The sequence below is a fragment of the Dromaius novaehollandiae genome, chromosome 4 (genome assembly GCF_036370855.1).
Source record: "Dromaius novaehollandiae isolate bDroNov1 chromosome 4, bDroNov1.hap1, whole genome shotgun sequence".
Taxonomy (NCBI): Eukaryota; Metazoa; Chordata; class Aves; order Casuariiformes; family Dromaiidae; genus Dromaius; species Dromaius novaehollandiae.
Window position 1 is genome coordinate 12,064,886 of NC_088101.1, and position 23,051 is coordinate 12,087,936.

General features: G+C 44.5%; 1 protein-coding gene across 3 annotated transcripts in view; it reads right to left on the bottom strand.

The window, feature by feature from the left end:
• The window catches only part of SLC4A4 (solute carrier family 4 member 4), a 229,217-nt gene that overhangs the window by 40,062 nt on the left and 166,104 nt on the right, over nucleotides 1-23,051 (bottom strand). For all 3 annotated transcript variants that reach the window (XM_064510424.1, XM_064510423.1, XM_064510425.1), the window contains exons 9-14: nucleotides 14,605-14,692; nucleotides 13,004-13,158; nucleotides 12,210-12,323; nucleotides 10,608-10,782; nucleotides 5,492-5,625; nucleotides 1,621-1,892 (exon numbers count right to left, since the gene is read on the bottom strand). In XM_064510424.1, the coding sequence (XP_064366494.1) occupies nucleotides 1,621-1,892; nucleotides 5,492-5,625; nucleotides 10,608-10,782; nucleotides 12,210-12,323; nucleotides 13,004-13,158; nucleotides 14,605-14,692 (938 nt within the window). The remainder of the gene's footprint in view (nucleotides 1-1,620; nucleotides 1,893-5,491; nucleotides 5,626-10,607; nucleotides 10,783-12,209; nucleotides 12,324-13,003; nucleotides 13,159-14,604; nucleotides 14,693-23,051) is intronic.

Consider the following 23,051-nt stretch of genomic DNA (forward strand, 5'->3'; position numbering starts at 1 on the left):
GATTGCTTGCTGTTTCCAGTCTTCTCCCTCAACTTTGACAGCTTCTGAATCCCAGATGTGACTCATACTGCGACAGCCTTCACACCACAGCTGGCATGGACTCGCACAGATGTATCTAGCAGAGGTTGGCATGGCTGGAGCAAAGTCCCAGAGGGTTATTGGGACAGACTGCTGTCAGTATCTCAACTCTTATCTGGTCATTTCTCCTATTCAAGGTATTCAACTACTGGCCCAGCCCTGCCTAAAGTGAGACAGGAGCGAGACAGCATTGGGGCCTGGCATAGCACCAAACATAGGTACAGGCGTACCTACGTGTGTGCATGCGCACTTCGAATAAATCAGCTATACCCTGGGAAGCAAACATGTGCCTAAGAGGCACGTCAGATGAAAAGGGACTCACGACAGCAAGTGTTTGTGAACTTCATCAAACAACACACGCTAACTGACCCTTCGCTAGCCTACCCAGGTAAAGACTGCCATTGTATTTCCAGGTACAAATCTCTTATTAAATGACAAGAGTGACAGCCAGGCTTCCTCTGCAGACGCCAGCTGTACCGTCACATCTGCCCTGTGCAGTGGGCCTGTGCCCCGGCATTCAGATGGGCAGTTTAGACTTTTGTTTCAGCACTGCCCGGTTCAAGAGTGACATCGCAGACCTTTCCCCATCGGCCTGATTCCTCAGCCGCCAAGAGAGGAAACACCCTTCCATTCACACGGAGGCAGAATTGGACCAGCACTGAAGTCCTTGCAGAGATCCTACATTCAACAACTAATGTAAATTCATAGTTTAAACAGATTCAGTTCCTGACGCATTTTGCAAAGAGGCGGCTACAGCAGCTAGATGCTTTTCCTGCTTGGCAGGTATGCCGAGATAACCTGATGTTTACTTTGAGCACAAACCAACTTTCTTACTCAGTCCTCATTGTTTGAAGGATCCTAGGAGTGGTTACGACTTCCCTAATGGTAAACCTGGCATACGTCTGTTTGTATTTGGGTTCTGTAGCCTCCCGTTCCCAGTTGCATTGCCAGATCTATACTTATTCTGGATATATTTGTCTGGCGGCCCACGCGCTAGTGATAGGCGAAACTCCATTGGACGTGCTTCCCATCTGCTTTAACGAGGAATTATCTGTGCTCTTTCACGCAAACACACAGACAGGAGGTGCGAGCCACCCGTGTTTGGGTAACACCCTGAATAAATCTAGCACCTGCACTCGGCAAAATGGCACAGCGGATGCCGGGACTGACCTAGCTGCCACTGCAGTGACCCAACCACCACTTCGGTCCCTTCACAGGCTTCTCAGAAACTACCATTCAAAATTAATGACAGCAGGGATGTGCGAAGACAAAGATACAGAGACAGCTTCTCCACTGGCAATGACCCACACGTGAGGCGTTCCAGAAAGGGGGGCTAGAAAGAAATTCCAGTCACCACTTCGGGTGAAACTCACCCCTAAGGAGGCCACGTTGCCTTCAAAATAAGGCTAACACAGGTATGTGAAGACAACTGATAAAGAAGGATTGAGCTATCTCTTTATTATCTTGGCAGCAGCACAAGAAAGCAAAAGCAAATGAAAACTTTTAACTGCAATTTGGAGAGCTAATAAAACATCTGCTTACCTGAATCTAATGGTTCGCAGGCACAAGAGTAATGTGTGATATAGTCCACTTTGAACTGGGAGTTGATTGGGTAATAATCTGCCAGCTTAATCATCTTCTTGAAAGCATCATAAATGAAGATGAAGCTGATAAGGGAGGAGAAGCCTTCCTCGGTGAAGCGGGTGAAGTATTTCACCAGAAAGCTGGCATCAGTAGCGACAAGAATGAGACACTGGAAGGCTGACCAAAGTCCAATCCAGAGGCGAAACTCCAAGTAGTCAAAACCGTTGTCTCTGCAATGAGATAGAGAAGACAAGAAGGAAAAATACAAGGGGTTAGATAACTCCATACAGAATTAGCTCTTTGCAATGAGAAATGGCAAATGTACAGCCTCTGAGACCTGTGGCTTTTTAGGCTCTATGGACGTGTTCCCAAGCACTAAGTTCTCTGTCTCTTTTCAGCCAGTCAGCCCCATAAGTCTAGGCCGTGCATTTAACAGCTGAGCTAGCAGAAAAGCATGCAGAATCGATCACTCCCTTAATAAATGCTACCAGGGAATTCGAGCTCTCTTAGGCTTCCCAGTAAAAAGCCTCCCTGGGCAAACTCGTACAGCTGTAAAGGCCCAAACGGCTGGCTGTACAGCCCAAGCGCAGCTCAACTCAGAGAGTCCCCAGCTTTACACCAGCGGAAGATGTGACCTGTGGTTTACAGATCTCCTTTAGAAAAGCACTTTTCTGCCAAGCATCACACAGCATCCTGCATTTGCCACGTCTCAGGCCCTTGCTCTATCTGCAGAAATGAAAATACCAGAAGGAAATAAAGAAATACGGAGCAGCAGAAGAAATAAAAACCCCTGCTACCAGGCCATGGAGAACGATGGAGTGAAACGTATTGGTGCCTCCAGGGAAGTGTGTTTGCACCTTGTTTTCTGCTCACAGTTGCCAGGTCCTGCCACAGCACAGAGCTCAAGGGAGGCTTTTAGGATGGAGATTAGTGCCAGTTCCGGGGAAGGGAGCAGGGGCTCCAACCAGACTGGCCGGCTGCTTTTCCTTGGAAGCCAGGGGCTGTGCCCGGCAGCCTGCAGCGCTGAGGGGGAGAGGAGGAAGGGCAGCAGTTTCTGGGGAAAGTCCCAGAAGAGAGAAGGACCCATGCAGATGCCTTTGTCAGCACGTGCGCACATGCTGCCAACGCTGCAGCAATTTTGCCCCGTGCTCCCCAAAGCCCGTGCCCCCTCGCCAGCAGAAACCTGGCAGGCAGAGGGGCTCCAGGGCAGTTCTGCAGCGCAAGGTATTGCACCGCGGAGCGGAGAACAAACAGGCACCTACACAAGGCAGCTGCAACCTTGTGATTATAAAAAGGCAGAAAACACCGAAGCCCAGGCAGGGCCCAGCTAAAAGCAGGCAGATGCACGCAGCTGCAGCAAGCTGCGAGCCCAGGTACGCAGCTGCAAAACGGCCTCCTGCTGTGCTCTGAGCGGCCCCAGCTGTGCGAGCGCTACCAGAGCCACGGAGCTCAGGGCTGGCTGGCTGTGTCTGGGCAACGCGGTCTCTTCGGGCTCGAACTGCCTGTGTGTCTGGCTACCTCGCTGTAAGATGGGAACAACAGCCCTAGGCAGCCTACCAAGTCATTAGGCTGATCACCGACGGCACATATATCCTCATAATTCTTTAACTTCATTAAGACTAAATTCTGGTTAAATTTACATTAAAGTGTTTTTTATTACATGCTGCCAACCAGATTCTTCGTGTGAGAGTTATAACGTTTGATTTCTTGCACTGAATGGGGAATGGAGTGGAGAAAAGGAAGAGATGGGTTTCATAAAAGAAGCTGCCAGCAAACTGCACTGTGCCATTAGCTAAGGCCACGGTCATGCTGTGGTCTGAGTTTCTTCTGGGAAGGCTGGCTCTCATTTAACAGAAGCTCTCTTAGATATCTCTTCATGCACAGAGTCAAACTTTCTATGAATCAGTAGATGGGAAGTGTTTCTAATTTTGCTCCCAGCATGGAACAGGGTGTTGTGAATATGAACGACCGCAAATGCATTATTGAAAATCACAGCACTTGATTGCAATTTTCTTGTGAAAAAGACTCCCTCGGCAGAACCTGCCACTTTGCTCCAGCAGGTGTTGGAACAACAGCTTTTATAACCACCACCTCCTTTTCAGGTGAAAAATAACCACTCTCTCCCTCCAAAAGTCATGGAAAGTGTTTGTCCATCTTGCTTTTTTGCTCCCGTGTGCAGCTTAGACCTGAAAGCTGGATGCAAACAGATATAGCATGTGTATTCCTGATTTTATTCATTCATACTAGGCAAAGAAAGAAGAGAAAAGTGCCCCTCCCGCCGCTCTGCTGCAGAGCTCTTAGCAATGGGCAGCTTCCAGTTTCCTTCCCGAAGCTACTCGCATTTTCTGACCACTTTTTCCTAGCTGTTGTCTATCCCTGCCTGCGCTCCAGCAGGGTGAAGGGACAGGCTCCAAAGCCGGTCCCCTCTGCCTCCGTACAGCAGGGCTGAGCGGGCAGCACGAATGAGCCCGGAAATCCCAAGGCCGGGCCGGAGGGGACTGCACTTCGTTTTAAGGAGAAGGGGCAGAAAGTCTCTCTGTGGCATCCTCTCGTCCAAGACAAACCTCTGCCTGTGCTGGCACAAATGTGGCTCTGTCTCAGAGGAACTGGCAAACTGGAACTGAAGACAGACTTCTCCAAGTGTAGGGTATTCATATAGGAAAGACCCGGTCATATGTATCCTCTCTATTACTTCTTACTTAACCAACTCAGATGAGTAGCTACCCACATAGATGCAATATAATGAAGAAGACAAAATTAAGCAACGAAACATAGCCTGTCTCCTGCCTTGTTGCAACCTGCAGCCATGTTCAAGCTCAATAATTCAATAGGCTTTTTCTAAAAATAGCTACAAATGGCAAAAGAACTGTTCTGCGTTACAGGCAACTGCTTTTGAAAGAAAGCCCAGTTTGTCTTAAATCCAAATACTCTTCATTTCATGTTCTAAAATACAAGTCTTTCACAACCTACAGTGTTGTGAGCTCTCTCTGATGGGAGGAGGGAAGGCCACAAAAGAGATGTGGGGTATTTTCTGTTTAACATAAAATTATCTTTTTAAACACCATCCAAAAATATCAGTAGTGCTACATGTGAAACTATCTGTGAATACACCAGGTCCTTTAGGAAATCTCACTATATTTTGCTAGCGTTACAGATCTGTAACAAAAGCGAGCTCGTACCAAAGCAGGCCCCCTTTAGTTCTGGGTTTTAGACGTTATCACAGCATAAATGTTAAAATAGTGGGGGGAAGCAGAACCTCTTTACACTAGTTAAAAGAAAAAAAACCAAACCAAACCAAAACAAAGCATTTAATATAGCAAAGATCCATCCAGGAATTCTGGGGACAAATAATGATCTATAGCTCTTTATGCCATACATCCTCTGCTTTTATTAATAATAGCTATTATTTCCAATGAGTATTGATGGAAGGACAATTTTGGTACCCTGGAGACCTGTTGGATTTTGTTAGTAAAACCTCTGTCAGTTGGATGTCTATCTTTGATCCTACAGGAAATACACAGTGCTCAGGGAGGAAGAGCACACCGACCGAAAGGAGCGCAAGCGTCTCTGCCAGCGCCGACTTGGCAAAGAGTTTCCGAGAAGCCGGAGGGAGATATGCGCCCAACACGCCGGGCAGCGCTCTGGGGCGCACATGCCTATGAAAATCCCAGCTGTGATTGCACTGCAATCTCAGCAAGGCACAAACAGCTCTTTCATTTCGTGCACTAAATCCCTTCCCCTCCCCACTGCTAACCCCCTCATTCCCTAGCTAGTATTTTATTAGTGTGGGACATTCCTCCCCTCCTCCCTCCTCCACCCCTTTGCTTACCTGCTAAAATTAAAGAGAAGCCTTTCAAAGACAAGGACAGGTCCTGTGCTGCTCAAAATTGTCAGTGGCTGACCGGCAAAAAGGCAAAAAATCGCTCCAGTCACCGCTGTGCCCAGAAAGCTCTCCAACACACCCTACGGTACACATAGCAGAGATGTTAGTTGTATCGAAAAACCCTTTTTACAGGCGCTACTGCACAAAACGAGCAGTTACATCAGTGACTTGTAGCGTATTTTACGTTGATGTTTCCAAGACTAAGGGAAGAACATCTTTCGCCATCTCATACAACCACATACACAGATACAGTCATCTGATACAGTTCATCGCTACTGATCACAACTAGCAAACCAGGTAGTTATTTCTGAGGCCCAGAGTTTAATAACACTCTATTATATCTCATTATTGAGGGAGGGAGGGGAGAGTTTCCAAAGACTGTCCAAAGTATATGAGAGCACGCTGAAGATCTCCCACACCCTTAGGACTGGGCATGAAGACACACATCTGCAGGGCTCTTCAGATGGATATGGCGGAGCACGGCTGGAGGACAGCACTCCGGAACGGAGGGTTTTTTCCTTTCTCTGAGGAGCAGTTACTCTCTCTAGATAAACAAAATGCCTCTCTTTGAAGTAACTGTTTCAGTAAAAGACATACACACCAAACAAGGCTACTTCATCCCACAGCCCCGTTTTGAGATCCAACTTCATCAGATGTCACCAGCAAGCAAAAATTTCCACATTTAATTGACTCTGCAATTATCTTTGGCATATGTGGCAAAACAGCTTCACTGGGGCATGTACATGAGGATGCTTGATGTGTTCTTGGATTTTCATGTAAGTTATAGCTGGACAATAGCTATTTTTAAAATGCAAAATGTGGATGGTAAGTGGCTTATTTTCTTGCCAATAAAATGTAATTACTGACAGAGCACGCACTGTTCTACAAAAATGGCAGAATTAGGCAGGCCTTACCTTGTTTGCTCTTCTGCAAACTAAGCTATGTTTATACTTCACAGAGTTTTAAAGGAACAACAACAGGAAAAAAAGCTACCTTTTAAGTGAAATTCCTTTTAGTATCATTATTGCCATGCCTAAACACTCAGTGCTTAGGCCTGCTTTTCTAAAAGAGCTGTAATAGTAACAGAAACAAAGTGGAGGGGATCTGGATATTTATTGGTCCTGTGAGCATCACTGTGTGTGAGCAGAGACATTTCATAGGCAGAGTCTGTGCCATCGGCAGGAGGAACCGTCGGGTGCCTGGGGGCCTCAGGGCCATTCGACCTGCAAGATCTGGCTAGCGTCTCTGTGAGCCAACGCTGAACTAAAACCTGAACCTAGACTCTTAATTTAAGCTGTGTTCGTCACCCTTTCCAGGGGTACTCACCCAACAACTAGGGCAAGATTTAGGCGTGGGCTTACGTGCTTTGTTGTAGCTATGTCTGAATCAGTCAGCAACCTTGTTATTGCTGCCCAGGCCTCACAACCAGCAACGGAGACCACAGGCAGCTCCTTCCTCCCATCCACGGCAGGCTGCAGGGTCGGGGCTGCAGTCTGGCTGGCTTATCGGTGGTAATGAGAGGAATTTAAATTGAGTTTTGTGGCTCTGTTTCTTGGAAAGACCCAAGTTACCAGCTGTATTTACACTGTCATGTGTCAAACCACTATGTTACTATGCAAAGCAGAAAAATTTTTCTCTGCTAAATCCCGAGCAGAATTTTGTACAATGCAATCATCAACTACTTTTCTGGCCATAAACAGGATTTCAAAATAGCAGTTCTAGAGCACTCAAGCACTGTCACTGCTGGGTCCACAAAGCATCTGCGAGACAGCTGTGCAGCAAAGCAAAAGGTGAGAAGTATTTCAAAGCCTCCCGCTCCTGAGACAAGCTCCATCGCTCAGCAGACTACCGAAACTGCCGGCGTGAGTAGAGCGGCCGTGCAGCCTCTGAGCAGCCCCCTTCCCCTTTGGGGGACGGGCGAGAAGGAGGCAGTGGCTCGCAGGAGAGGGAAGGGCATCCGGACAGCGCACGGCCCTCGCCGCTCCGGCACCGCTCGCAGCGAGGGCCCTCGCAGCCGGCGCGCAGGCTCCCGCCCATCTGGAAGCGCTTTTCCTCTGAGTTCTTGCACACGGCTGCGGCTAAGAATAGTGCCTTTTCTCAGAAACAGAAAGCTCTGAGGCGAGCTTTTAAAGAAACGCTGGCCGCGTCAGGCGCTCCGCGGCAGACAGCACAGGCCGGGCAATCCCGAACGCCTCGCCCCGCGGCAGTTACCTAACTCTTTGCAAGAAATGAGAGGCATAAACTATAATGCAGAAGCCCCCTAAGTACTGTTTTCTCTGATGACAAAATGTTTGGGAGGAAAACTTTTCAGGGTTGCTCCTCAGCTGTTGAAGCTGACATAAATCCAGAGTTAACGAGGCTCTGCCAAGGGTAACGTAAAAATATGTCACTATGACTGTGACAGCCAGGCCCTCTCTTTCCCTCTGCACGACACTGGAGTGTCCTCTGAGGGCAGGTCTTGTCCCTGCAGTAGTTTCCCTCCTTCACGTTTTGGAAGGTAACGATACAGCATGGCTCATGCTCTCAGAGGTCTCACAGAAAAGCTTCCAAACTCTCTTCTCCTGCAGAAATGTGAAATGCTTTGGGTGGGACTTTGAACAACACTTCACATGAACCTGGCCTCTGATTCCCCCCAGCAGCTTCCCGGGGGAACAGCTTCCTTAGCAGCAGAGCGGGGTGAAGTCTGCTGGGGTTTGGACACTGTCCTCGGACTCTGACGCTACGGGAGCACTTGAGCATAATGAACAGGCAACTTTTGCTCTTCTATGGAAGACGGACAGTCAAAAACCTTTTCAAACTCCCCCAGCAGTCAAGAGACCTAATGTCTTTTCAACTAAAGACAGTGACTAAAGGTTAGCTGAAGGGAGAAGATGGCAAAAGAAAAGCCCGTTGTGGCCAGACTCTCTACACTTCTGACCCACCAGTGGAACTGGTCAGGACAACTGGGGCTGCTTCAATTTGGTGCATACCTCAAAGAGGAGCATAAATAAAAACCAGTCAATTCAACTGCTTGCTAAATGTGAGAAGTAGGTAAATGCTAAATCGCACAAATTAGGAGATAATAAACAGTATTTTCCTGCATTTAGCCTTGGCTTTGCTATGAACTGACTGGAGGGACTGGATTTCTCCAGCAACTCATGATTTTCCTGCACTTTGTTCCACCTTTGTGAACTAAAGTTTAATGTCAGAACGACTGCAGGGAGCTCACAGCCTGGGCTAGCACATCCACTAGCACATCTCAGAGAGCTCCTTCCAGAGCACAGGGATTATCGGCTCTTCTCCTGGAGGCCTGCCTTGTTTTAGCACCTCTTCCCTTCCCTGTTTTAGGCTGTGGGCCCTGGCAACAGAAAGTCTCCCAAGGACGAGTGGCAGCAGTCAAAAACCAGCTGCAAACTATTTATGATGGCAGCACCATCAAGCAAAGCCAGGCAGGCCAACAACAGGGCCCCCATGGAGGCCACCTTTGCCATTTCCTTCTGCTAAGGAAAAAACTGGGGCCGAGGGCAGCAATCGCCTCCCCCAGCATGGACATGCAGACCAGGTGCTGTTGATCCATCAGCCAAAACAAAAGATGGCAAATGCAGGTGTCTTACTCAAGTGACATAACTGGAATGCAAGCTATCATATTGTCACTGCTTAACTGGGCAGTAGTTTCACCATTTGTCGGATGAATGAGATATTTCCAAATTCTTCAAATGCCAGATTTTTTTTAATTCAATTTTTTTGTGAGCATTAAGAAATTCTAATTTCAGCTTCCATGCCAAAGAATTTGCTACTTGATAATAAATGGTTGTTTACTGGATGTACCAAAAAGGACTTTCTGACGTAAATGCACTAAATTAGGACTAATGTAATCTTTACCTTTCTTCCCCCCACTTTAAAAAAGATGTTACCTTGTCCAGAAGTAGAGCAGAGAGACTTTCCTCTGCTGCTGAGTGGTAGAAGAGTGATGCTCACCAGCAGATCCTGCAGGCCTTTTCATTCTCTACTTCTATTTGCTATCGTTTCTTTTTAAGGTCATGCATCTGTTTGCATGACTGCCACAGAGATGAGATTTGGAAGAGGAAAACCATATTGGTACAGGGGGAGGGAAGCTTGGATCTCCACCAGCTACTGAATCTTAGTCTAGCCTGTAATTTATGGTAGGGAAGTCTAGAGCCCTGGACAGGTGCCCCCTTCTTCTGTGTGTGTTTTACATTAAATCTGCATAAATAAATAATTTAGTCCTTGTTACTATCAGCTTAATTAGTGTTAGGACATTCAGCATGACTGCACTGAGTCTATGTAAATACAAGCTTTTATGTTTTCTTCCTCTCAAAAAAGCCAAAGGAATACTGAAGCACGTTGTTAGACAATAATTCTGCTCCAGCCAAACACAAGCAGTCCAGAGCAGTGCTAAAACAGAATCCCCTTCCTTCAGAGAAAACTGAGCCATGCCTTCAAGCCCCTACTTCTGTCTTTACCACCGACACGGGGGAGTCTGTCTCTGGATATGCAATCTGGTTCTCAGAATTTGACCTTCCATGATTACAGAATTCATCATTCTAACAAACTTGCCTTTTTTTCCTGTATCGCACCTCCCGGTTCCCTTGCTTTCTTATGCATATGCTGTATTTTTTACAGCGAGGCAGAAGTCCAGGGACTGTAAGAGTCAGGCAGAGGATACACTGCTATGCTCTGATGAGATGGAAAGTCTGAATCAGACTTAGTAAACCTCATTTGACTGAAACAGTACAACCGAGACACAAACACTGAGCGTACATCTGAGGAACTTCTCTACATAGAAGGAGCGAGGATCCTCACGAAGCTCTTCTCCGTTGCCTGGCCATCTTTCAAACACCATTTAAGGTAACTGCTTCTACGATTTCTCAAAGGACAGCAGTCCAGACAGCAGTGAAAGAAAGCCAGTTTTCAGGGGAAATACAGCATACCTATATTAACTGAACCCAGAATTCAAGCTTTGGAAGTGGCCAAACACCCTTCTATCCAAAGGCTGATTTTGTAGACAGTAAGAGGCAAAACAGGTCCATCCTACTTGTTGATTCTAAAAACTATTGCTAACCTGCATGTTTTCTGTAGCATCACCAAGCAATCCTCCAAACGTGATAGCATTGGTCACTGTGGCCAGGTAGATGAAAAGAATGGCTGAAAGGGCTTGAATGTTTAAAGCATCATAGAAGTCACTGGCAAAGAACGGTGCTTTCCTCTTTATGTCTTTGATTAAGCCACCACAGAATCTGAAAAGACAAGCAAGAGAAGACTTGCGTTAAAGGTTTTACTGTGAAAGTCACCGAGATAAGTAATCAAAAACATTACCAGAAATGAAGGGTGATCTGAAAGGAGTGAGGTCATCACATTACATAATAGTCCTATCACAGCTGCGACAATCCAGGGATATCACTGAGATAATATTGTAAAGAAAGATAGTATCTTGAACATGGGACGCAGCTGGAAAACATACTAGTTTCAGGAACACGAGCCCTACTTCTGCTCAAAGAGATCATAGAAGTTTGCAGGTCAGGAAGTCTGCCTGTTTTTTTTCCAACTACATTGGTTGATTTAATAAAATATATTAACTCTTGTCTAAATCCTTGCCTAAATTTCTCCATATGGCAGATACAACGGTTGACTGAGCCAAACAATTTGCTAAATGGAAAAATACTTCAAACTGCTAACCAGAAAAAGAACTGGGACTTAAAATATAAGTGAAATCATCTTGAAGAGCGAAAGAGCTCCACTTGAAGACATACTCTTTTTGAACAATCACAGACAAGACAGTATTTCACTCATAAGAAATGCGATGTTCAAATATGGTGTTCAGCAGCGCCGGCTCAGGGGTGTCTGAGGCCCCGCGATTCAGCCGTCTCCTAGGCTATGCCCTGCACCAACCGTGCTGCGGCACTCTCCGGGCACTGTACTCAGAGGGGCATGTGACAGGCAGGCACGCGTTACCTCCTAACCCATCATCAGGAACCGTTAACTGCCTTCTTCACTCCCAGGTGCAAGTTCAGACTCTCTACTAAAATCTCCAAAAATACTTGGAGGGGGCCACAAAAGTGATGCAAAACTTGTGTACTGACCCTGAACTGCTAAGCACACTGTTTTATGGACTGCCACCTAAAGTGCATTCTCACTCTGCTGAACTTTTATGTGGCATACACCCAGAGCAATAAAGCAGAGAGTGAGGCCTCAGGCGCTGTTACCTTCTGCATTTCTATCCTATAAAAGCCTTCATCTAGGCGATTCCGCTATAACAGGAATGTCTGGAAAAGAGAAGTTCTCTGCTTCTGGCTAAAGCACATCCAGCAATCGGAATGGAAAATGGGGCTGTACCTGCCACGTGTACATCCCTGGCAGCCCGTGTAACTGCACAGGCACGCACACTTTCAACAGTCAACAACTGCATGGGCCTTCCTTCATTTTTGAGTGTCTCATTTCAGACATTTGGTAATTTGCAGGGGGTGGCTGTTCAAAACGGTTCAAATAGTCTCAAGCTGGGCACTCAAAACCATGGGACACGTTTGGGGCTCACAGGTAAACCTATACAAATTTGAACAGTGTGCCGGGATGGAAAGCTGAAGGGGCTAAATGCCTCTAAAAGGGAAACAAAGCCACCGTGGATGGCTCACGCTGGGTACACCACGCTGAGCAGCTTATTACTGACCTGCCAGTTCGCTGCAGTTCTTCACAGTCCCCGTGGCCCCCACCTCCGTGTCCTCCATCATGAGGTGTGTCTCCGTTCATTTGTACATTTTCTCCACCGGAATACATGTTTTTCCTAGGCAAGAAGACAAGCCAAACTGAGGCTCGCTGTGTTGCCTGACGGCTCCACAAAACACAATCCACATTGAGTTCCTCCAGACAAGTCTTACATAGCCTTGCCTAGAACTGTGTTGTATAAAGGAGACTAGAAAATGACCTGCTGGCAGCCAGAGTGGAACGTAGTGTGTTAGAAGGACTAAGCAGAATCCCAGACAGACCCACTGTATATATTATATAGGTGCCTACAATACCATCCTAACAGGTACATAATTGCAAGAACCTCCTCTCCCCAGCTATTAATAAAGACCTGAAATTATCTCTAGTGTAAATCAGCATCTGACACTAGACTCAGACAAGTTCTCGTCTACCATCTTATGCATAAAGTTCAGCAATAACCAAAACATTCACTCCTCTGCTCACATCTAATCCCTCTCCACACTCTGTACAGCCTTTATTGACCACCTTTTTCACAAGCCTGGCGGGGAAGTGGCTCCTCATGTAAGCCACAGGACCATGCATGTGTTCATCAAAAAGTCCAACCTCATTTGCCCGCTTCCCTTAGCGCTTGCAGTGGCCGTGAGCCTTACCTACGAGAACACCGTGTATCCAAAGCAGCAGCTCTTCCTGTCATCCTTTCAGAATTGGTGCGCACTGCCCTTCACCATAGAGATAACCCTGCCTGTATCCTGCTGTTACCTTTTATCTGAAGATGGAAGAGACTTGGGCGGCTCTATCCTAATGGCTGGATCCCATTCGCCGGGAGGGAGCACAATGACTTCATCCAGAAACTCATCAATACCAGCGATCAGGTCCTGCCGGTCTTTGGCTTTGTAGGCAATGTCGTGGAACACCTGCACAAAAGAGAGCCTCCATGGAGCACAGCTTTGCCTTTCCTGCAGCGCAGGCTCCAGAGGCAGCTACTGAGCTATCTTCTACAAAAACAACAGAGTCAGTCTCAAAAACCTGCCCAGAAAGTTATCATGACCCTTGGCACAGTGGTGGGTTAACCTCTGTAAAAGATGGTCAAAATTTGTGAACCCTTTTCTTTGGCTATTTGTTTAACGATAAAGATTCTTTTCTTGCAAACATTTATAATTTTTTTTAATAAAATGTGCATTTTTAACCTTTATCAGAAATGTTACCAAAATAATTATCCATTTCTTGTGTCCAACAAAAGCAGTTTTCAGTAAATGAGAAGTTTCAATTGCACTTTGAGGAGACACTATAAAAAAGCCACAAAGAACAGTCAGTCCTATTTTTCCTGCCTAATCCAGTCTATCAAAAAACAGGTTAGTTTTGAACCCTGTGAAATAGAATCAATGACAACATTTACTCAGAAATAATAACAGGAAATCTAAATTGGTTTTACTGATGAGCATAGCTGATGAGCAGAAAGAGAAATGACAGGCCTAGTATTAGTGACGAAGAGAGAATGAGAGAGGAGAGAAAAAAGAACACTAATGCTGAATTTTACTGAAATCTTTTGGACTACTCACAATGAAGGCAAATCAGCACATGGGACAGGACTAAATTAAAATATATATATATATATATATATATATGTATGTATGTATATATCAGTGGTAGGGGAAGAGAGGACTTTGGGGCTATGCAAACTAGACTACTGCTCCAAGCACAGTGGGTGGAATGAGAGAAAACAGAAGAGTTGGCACTGGGTAAGTGGTAACTAAGGGAACTGTTGGGGAACAAAAGACCAGAAGGAGATAACGAGAAAAAAAACATAATGTAAATCAACACAGATGCACAGAGCCCAAGAGACACTGGAAGAAAGAAGCTGTAAATGAATATGGAAAGTGCAGTCATCTTATTGAGGTGTATGATTAGTGAGTAATTGCTAGCTACTCATGGATAATATATAACCACTACATGAATTAAGAAGTGCTCTGGGATACAGTGCAACACAAAACGATATATCCTGGGTGTAACCATTTCTCCAGTAATTACCTGCGTAGTGCAGCAGTGGGTTACTGTGATTGTGGAATGTGACTCCAGACACACGCCACAGACGAGGGCCCATACATTAATTCAAAGTCTATTCGAAAGAGTGATTGCTAGCTGGGAAACAGGCCTGATGGACAGAAACTTCCTAGATTCATGCTTTCACAGAAGTATGAAGGCAGATGAAATAATTATGTGAACAGATGGAATTAGGAGACAGCATTTAGATATTTCAGCTTTATGTGCATCCCACTGGACCACGCTGGAGCAAAGAGGATCATTATTAGCTAGGGATGCAAAAAGAACTCATTTCACACAGAGGATGCAAAGACACGTACCTCATCAGACATCAGAGTGGCGATGGCTCGGCCGATCTCATGATAGGACTTTGCTTTGCCCTTAGGTCCCAGTAGAATGAACAGAAATCTGACAAAACAAACAGATCGATCCCATTTAAGATAGGAAAATGGATCACTTACTCCTTATAAACGCAGAAATTCTATTTAAAAAAACTGGGGTGGGGGGGTTTGCGCTTCTGAGAGATCCAGAGGCTACCATGGCTAATCAGTCTCACTAATGTAAGACATCTCGCTGCTCCGGGCCACCACAGAGATTAGCCGTCACACAGTACCCTAGACCGCCTCAGTCCAAGCTCAGAGGTCCACATTAGCTACGCAGTGGACTAAGGTGAAGCTTCTACATTTCAATCCACAACCAATCCAGGTCAGATTTACCTGAAACAACAGCAGTGGCAGAAGTGCCATTTGCACCACACACTGGTTTGCAGAGGTGGCACCTCCCCATAATTCAGTGGGAGTTCAGCAGCACCAATATGCAGGCCTGGCATCCATAAGACACACCAAAAACGGGAGCTGTACAGTTTTCTTATCCAATGTATTTATGTCTCTGAGTAACACTGTACCTACCACTCTAGCTAAGCTGGAGTAAGGCTGCACCCTGCCAGCCTGGTCACTGATGGGCAAAACACTTTTTGAGGAGTTTTCCTCCTCAAAAGCCTTAAAAGTAGTCTTGAGACCACTACAAGCAGACGGGGTCACAGTCCTGCACAGAGGCAGCTAGCGTCCGAGCGGGGTCCATACAGCGGCAGAGGGGAGCATTTGGGCCTGCAGCAAGCAAAGCCGGGAGCACTAGGAGATAAATGCATTTGGGGAGGGGAGGAAAGATGCTATTAAACTTCCACATGGCTTACCATAAACTACCTCTCACCCCAAACTACTTTTTTGCTTCCCTGAGCTATCAGATAGCACTGCGTGTGCTTATTAATAACGTGCCACTGGGGATGAGATCCCTGTACGGTTCAGCATCCATGTGTGAAGGGAAACCATTAATCTAAATTGGGTTTTAGCTTTAAATAATTAAGCCCAAGTAGCATGCTTTGAATTTCTACTTAGAGTGTAAAAGACACACCAGAGTCCTGCAAGCCCATCTGACGGCTTCCCAGCCACAGCTTATCCTTAAGGAGGCAAGCTGATTTTGAAGGGGGAAACCTATTCCTCTTGTAGGCACCACTGGGGGGGGGACGACTATGCGTGCATGATCGTGAGACTACAACTAACCTAAATCACCGATAAGAGTTTCAAAAATACCACAATATGAAATCATGGGAGATAGGAAATTACTGCTTTTTATCTTTCCTGCCCTTGCTTTTGTCAGTGCTAATGCGCTACGAATTAAGACTTGCCTACACTTAAAGCATTGCCAGTACAGCAGTTCCTACGAGCCAGAGTTCCCATGACGAAATGCTCTAATAAGATCTCTTAATGGAAAAGGCTATCCACGGAGAAAGGATGGTTTTGCCAATAAAATTGCATCTAGCAGTTCTGCCAGAATAATGGGAATGCCGGTGAAAGGTGGTTGGGTTTTCCACTCTCTTAATTGATTTATATTACAAAAAGTTTTAAGTACAGCCTCACGGTTGGATGTTCAAAGGTACTTAGATCCTCCTGGGCTGGAATGAAAAATTGAAAGAAAAAGAAAAAGACATCACCATTCAAATACTACTTAATTCTGGAAAGACCTAAGTCTTATCTTAGACAGTCCCAGTTTCTAAAACAAGTTATCAATGCTGAACTGGCAAAAGCCATTACACACTGTAGCAATGCTCTTCCTTTAAAGTTCATGCTGTGGAGAGGTGCCAAGATAACAACTGTTTACCCACAGAACACCTACAGCCTTGCCTGTAGAAACACAAGCTTTCTACAAATTACCTGTTCACATTTCTCCCAGAAAAAGAACTGGTTCATAGCTTTGAGTTGAAAATATACCAGTCTTCATGCTCAAACCTTAGCCTCGCCACTTGGCTTGTTAGGAAAGCCCTGTTAGACCTGTTGGCCATTTCTTGCAACGGCCACCATTCAGTGGCCTGTGGGGATTCAGTGGAGACCTCCTGCACGGCAGACAGCGTCGTCTCAAGAGGCCGTCCAGAGCTGGACTCTCACTAGCGACCCTGAGATAAAAGCCTCCCTCGCGTACATATCAACCCGCCCTTGTAAGCAGCAACAAAAGAAGCCACATGGCAGGAGACCAGCTTTTCCATTTCACCTGATTTAGCGAAGGCTGGGAATTATTGGGGCAATATTCAGCAAAATCTCTGTCAGCCTGTGTTTAAAACAGAAACACTAATAGCTTCTCAAATCAACTTTCAAGTTTCCTGAATTAAGCCTTTTTCCAAGTACAAGCCATACTTTTCAGCCAAGAATGGCAAATAACCACATCATAACCTGTGGTAAGTTCTCTCATCTAAAACCTTTTGCACTACTTCCAGAGTGAATTGGTTTAGCTTCAACTTCCAGTCATAAGTTTCGATTGCCTCATACAGCTAGATTGAGGAACCCTCTATAATTCAATTCTTTTAAATATCCTCAGCTATCAATGTACTCTGTCAGTTAGGCTAAGTGAATTGAAGCTTTTCTTCTCTCTTCAGTTGCTTCTACGGATCTTCTCTGAACCTTCTCTGATCTGTCAATACCCTCCTTGGAGGAAACATCCAAGAAGTGTCAGCCATGCCACTGCAAATGGATGAAATAGCCTATTGCTGCTCAGGAATCTTATGCTAGCCCACTTTCCTGAGAAAATGGAAGTTACGTGTTCACACGGTCTACCCATCTTTCAGTCCGTGTTTGAGCCCAGTGGCCAACTTCAACCCACTGAGATGAAGACCCAGAGATACCAAATGTAGTAAGTTCCTCCAAGTTTTGTGAGAACCAGTGACCAAGAAGGGAAGAAGACCCAAATGGGCACTGTCAATGAGAGAAATGCAAGGACTGGCCTCACAGTTATCTACTCTGCTCAATCAAAACATCATGAAGTACTAAGTTGAATGTCTTATAAAGTGTATTATATCCGAACAATTATCTTTTATTAAAAAAATCTACAGTGCTATAAAAAAACCCATCAAGTTAGTTTGACAGGATCCACAGATATGTATGACTTGGCATTACTAATATTATGATTTCCTAATCGAGTTCTGCACGAGGCTTTCAAGTGTTTTATTCAAGGTTCATAGGGAGGTGACTAACTCATACACGCCTAGGTCATGCCCTCTGCTCTCCTCCCACCTCCAGGAATTTTCCCTGTCTTTCTAAAGTTGTTATAAAACAACGTCAAAGAGAAATTGTTCCTCAGACAGCTCTTTTAAAAGTATTTTAATTATAGAAAAGGATCTAACTTCAGAAGTTGCTGCTCAGCATTCTCCTGGCTTTTCAGGGGAATGAGACATTTTCATAACCATGTTCTGAAATAATTAAATTAACAGCTCTCTTGCAAAGCAGAAGTACCTGAAACTCCTGCACTTACTAAAATGTTCTTAAAAATAGCCAGTTATTTGTGATACTTTCTAAATTCTTTGTTCTGAATGATTCAGCTCAGAATTGCCTTTGGCATGTAGAACAAGACCTTTTAAAGTGCAAAATATGCATATATATATATATATATATATATATAGAAATACATACATATATATAAATGTACACACACACACAAACATTAATGTATTTTAGTGGCTTGAACTGGATTATGTTTGCATGCATTAAATATGATTTAGTTATGAATACTTTCCCCCAATAAAGCCCTCATTTCTAGTTCTGACATTTCCCTTTTTATGACGGAGTATCTTCGGTATCTTCATCTTTGAGATGAAGGCTAGTACAGAATTCCTCTCTACTGTACTCAGCACATTTTGAGTCAGCAAATTTTCATTTCTGATCTTTAACATTTTTACGGACGGTTCAACACAGAAAACCTGAGATTTCACCTCATATCACTTAGCTTGAAGTCCCTTTGAAGTCAGAAGAAAGTTCAACTTTTCTTCTGAATGCTCTAGGTAACAGCTTCCAGAGAGAGCTGCCCTAGCTTCACCCAAGCTACTCAGTCTTGAACTTTGTATGCGAGGACACTTGAAGCACTCAAAATCCTTTGCTTCCAAGCCAGTAATGACTCAAAAAGTCAGTAATATTATTATTGTTTTACCTAAATTACTACTCCCCTGCCACTTCGCACGTTTTATCCCTGTTAAGCAGCTGATGACCACCAATTATGTATGATTCACATTTAATCATATGGACCATGCCACTAAAACCACTGAGAACAAATTCATCCTCACAGATGAGCAATTCCAACTCTAAGCAGACAAATGTGCACTAGCCACTGCATCGTAAAGCCAGCCCACGCACTGAGAAGGCCCAAGCAAAGCACCATAGCAATACTGCGTGCAAGCCCCGTAACCAGAGATGATGGGGCCCAGCAGCCTACTAGGAAAGACTACAATACTCCCAGACCTGGGCAGGAGACAACTCCAGAGGCTGAGGGGCAGAATTTCAATCCCGTTTGTTGACAGAGGCAATAAGGCTTTATGCACTCTGCTTGGGAAGAATTTGGCTACAAGTCTCCTTAAGCTCACATGAAAAGCACCTTTAGGGGGTGAGGAGTGTATACAACAGAGACAGGCAAGCTCCAAGTCTGTGAAGCACTAATTTTTTTTCCATTTGATAAGTTCAGTTAGAAATCCATAATCTCTCTCTTTATAGAGTTCCCATAAGTGGTCAGGATCGAGGTGAGAACTGCCGCAGGGCCAAGGCAAGCCTGACCATGCCACCTTTGCAAGAGAGCTGCCAGTGCAGGAGGCAGGGTTCCTAATAAAAAAAGGAGGAAGAGCAGCAACTAAAAAAGACTGAAGTTCAGCCTGCTCACCCAGGCCTACTTCCCAGATCTGGAAAAAGCAGGAGCAGCAATCCATAAGGTTTAAAGGCAGCTACGCAAAAGAAACTCAGTAAGGTCCTGCAGAAAATGTTTTAGTTTTGAGGGGCTTGGGGGGAAGCAGTCCTTCTGTTGTTATTCATCAGCTTGCCAATAGAGATGCATGTTGATGGACTCAAGGGCTGATAGGACCAGTTCACAATCTACTTTTCCACCAGAATCTGAGGAATGCTGGCTTGGACCTGTTTAATGAAAGGGGTACAACTTGTGATTGCCGTAGGGAACGAAGGAGATGAAGTGTTTAGTTCTTCTTCTATTTCATGTAGGTGCTGATACAAATTTTGGGCAATGTGCCGACACCCCCCCCAGCAGGAATCTCACATGATGTCCAACACACAAACACAGACAAAGACAGCCATTTGTTGCCAGGTCTCCAGATTTCCCAGAGCGAGTCCTACTGGCGGAAGGGCTGCCACAAGATACAGCCCCGAAAACCATTCCAATGGTATGATTAATGAACAAGATGCTCATGTTTCATCCTCACATATCAAAAAGAAAAGATGTTCTTGTAGTTAAAAACCTAAAATGGGAGGGAGAGCCTAAAAAGGGAACAGAGCCTGATTCTTGTTTCTGCCACATGCTTCCTAAGTGACCTTGGGAAAGTTACTGCATTTCACTGGAGACTTGTAGGCATGGGCAATTTCCCAGCCCCACATATTAGACTATGGAAGTTTGTACAGCTTCCCTCCAAAAATCTTTCCCTTGCTCGTTCTTTAACTTTTTTCCCCATTAACATTGCATTAATGCAACAGACCTGAACATACAATTGCACGTCTTTTATGAAAATAAGGGGCTATATCTATTGAATTGTTCAGCCATACTGAAGCAAATACAATCACTAAGTGCTTACAAAAGTGAGTGCTGTGGAACTAAATTTGGTAAGAGAAAACCAAAGTCCTTGCAGGCTTTTTGAATCTGTAACAAGACGACACAGCTCACAGTGAAAGGCTGCAAGTTCTCTATACGAATTTCAGTTCCCCAATTCTTATTCCTAAGACTGTATGAAAACACCCCACACAGCAACTTTTCCTGGAGAGTTTATCAGACCCTGATGATTCCTTTAAAGCAAAAATTTACTTTTAATGAACATGTCCTCAGCAAGGAAGCGTGGAGGGAGAAATATATAGAAAATGTATGTATCCAGGGAAGAGTCATTTCTACACAGGAAATCTTATTCCTACAAAGTGTCAACAATTCTGTGACTTCTATAATTTAGAAATCCAAACCAAAGAATGTGTAGAGAAAAATAATCAGCAGAAATAAGTAACCTATTTAACTGGAAGTCTATGTGTTGAATACTATCTACCTTACACACACAATAATCCTTTTTCATTCTCTCGGTCTAGGTCAACACGAATAAACAAAAAACAGGGCAGGGACTACAGATATCATGAGCCTTTCGCCCCTCCTGGGCTTGTGTCATATTTGCTTCTACATCAACAAGTTTCTTACATGTCCAGCTAATGGTTACAGCTGATATGCTGATTATCAGCTAGCTCAGTAAAAGCCATGACTGCCCTCTCTCTCTGCAAACCTGGCTAGATTAGTGCTTTGAGAGGCAAATCATCAAGATGGCTTCATGCTGTTCTGTAGGAACCCCACATGGTTTTGAATGGCCTAACTTTGAGGACAAGGTTTTGATAATTTTACCAGGAACTTTATAATGTAACAACATAAAATGAAAAACCCTGAGGGGAGAAAAAGGAGGAACAAAGAAGGCTCCAGCGCCAGTATCTTCTAGAGGCTGTGGGCTGTCTATAGCAGAAATGCCCACTGTGTGAGACGGCTGAAACCAAAGGCTGAAAAAGGAGACGCTCCATCATAACTAGCCTGGCCCCTTATGGGATTTCCTTGATTGAATTTCACAGGATGCAGCCATTGCAAATGGCTCTTCATTACTCACAAAAACAATCTAATGAGCCTCACTACTCTGATTAGCGCTAACATTTGGTTTGGAGGACAGCAGATGGATAATACTATTTCCTGGAAAAAAATGTTGGCATGGAAGGACACATTGTTTTGATTAATGCTATTGAATAATGAGGACGTTGAGCAATCCTAGGACTAACTTCCTGGCTCCCACTACAAAAACAAAGAATGCCTAATTTTACCTCTGCTGAAGAGCACTTTGAGATGCATTTAAGAGGAGAAATAACTGGGATTAGACTTAGAAGCTGAAATATGAAAATATACAGAGCTCAGTAATGCAGAGGAATCCAGAATAGCCCTTGCTACAAATACACCACTTCAATTTCCCCACATTCCTAAAAGTAAACCCAATGCGCGCAGACAGCTGTTGGCATGGTTATTGTAAGGCACCCTGAAACCTCTAAGACATACGCACACCGCTGCACTACAACAAGGCAATTAAACAAAACAGCAACACCACATCATCTCCTTCCTTTGCTATATATATGAAGTTAAGGCATAGATTATAAGAACCATGTTACTTCCATACCATACAACCACTGTGATTCGTTCCAGTATTAGTACTGCCCTAGCTATACGTTCATGTAGCGATATGAGGTCTCTTCTTACAAGGTCTTACTCAGTGTAGCCTCAAACCTTCTAGGCATTATATGACTTTCACTCTGTACTGAAAGCCACTTAAAAAGTTCACACGAAATATGTATTGGCACATTAACGATATGAAAGGTGCAACTTGAACTCCATAATTACAAGCCAAATGCAAAGTAAATCCTGTGTAAGCGGATACCAACAAGCGTGCGTGAGCCCAGGTGCGCAGCAGGAACAGCAGATGCAGAGCAGGGCTGAGTAACAAGGCGCTGCGGAGGCCGGCGCGGACTGAAAGGGAATACTGCAGACCGGCGGCAGGTCTGTCTGCATACCGCCTCTTCCATCCTTCACATTAAAACTCCACCGGGCTCCGTTCATAGAGCATTTCATTACCTTTTACACCAATTACTTTTACAGCTTTCACCTGATGTATGTAACAAACATAAAATGCTGCATAACGTTGCTCACATACTTCAAATGTTCTGGACATCTATAATGATATTATTCTCTATTATGTTACTTGATAAACCATGTATGACTGAATAATTACGGGTAACAGCTAAGCTTTGTTGATTTGGTAGTTATATACATTGACTGTACAAAGTTACACAAATATTGAGGAATGTAAGGTATATTCACATTTGTGAGACTACAGTTTAATCTGCAACATGAGTCACAATAAATAAAATACACAAATGACATTTTTTAGGAGCCATTATAAATTACAAATATTCCATGTGGGTATAATAAAGAGATTTTTTTCCATTTATCCGATTTTTTCCTCAACAGAGTCAGAATTGCATCCTTTGTTAAATTTGAGTTTTTAGGAAGAAAAAGATGTGCCACAGGAAAATGCAGAGGAAATCTGAGTCAGGTATAGGGCTTGTGGGAAAGGGGGGGGGGGGGAAGGAGGGCAGGGAAAAAGTAGTTAAATCTTTATCGTTAAGCAAGTGTTTGTGTATTTTACAGCAAGTGTGTTTGTGTATTTTACAGC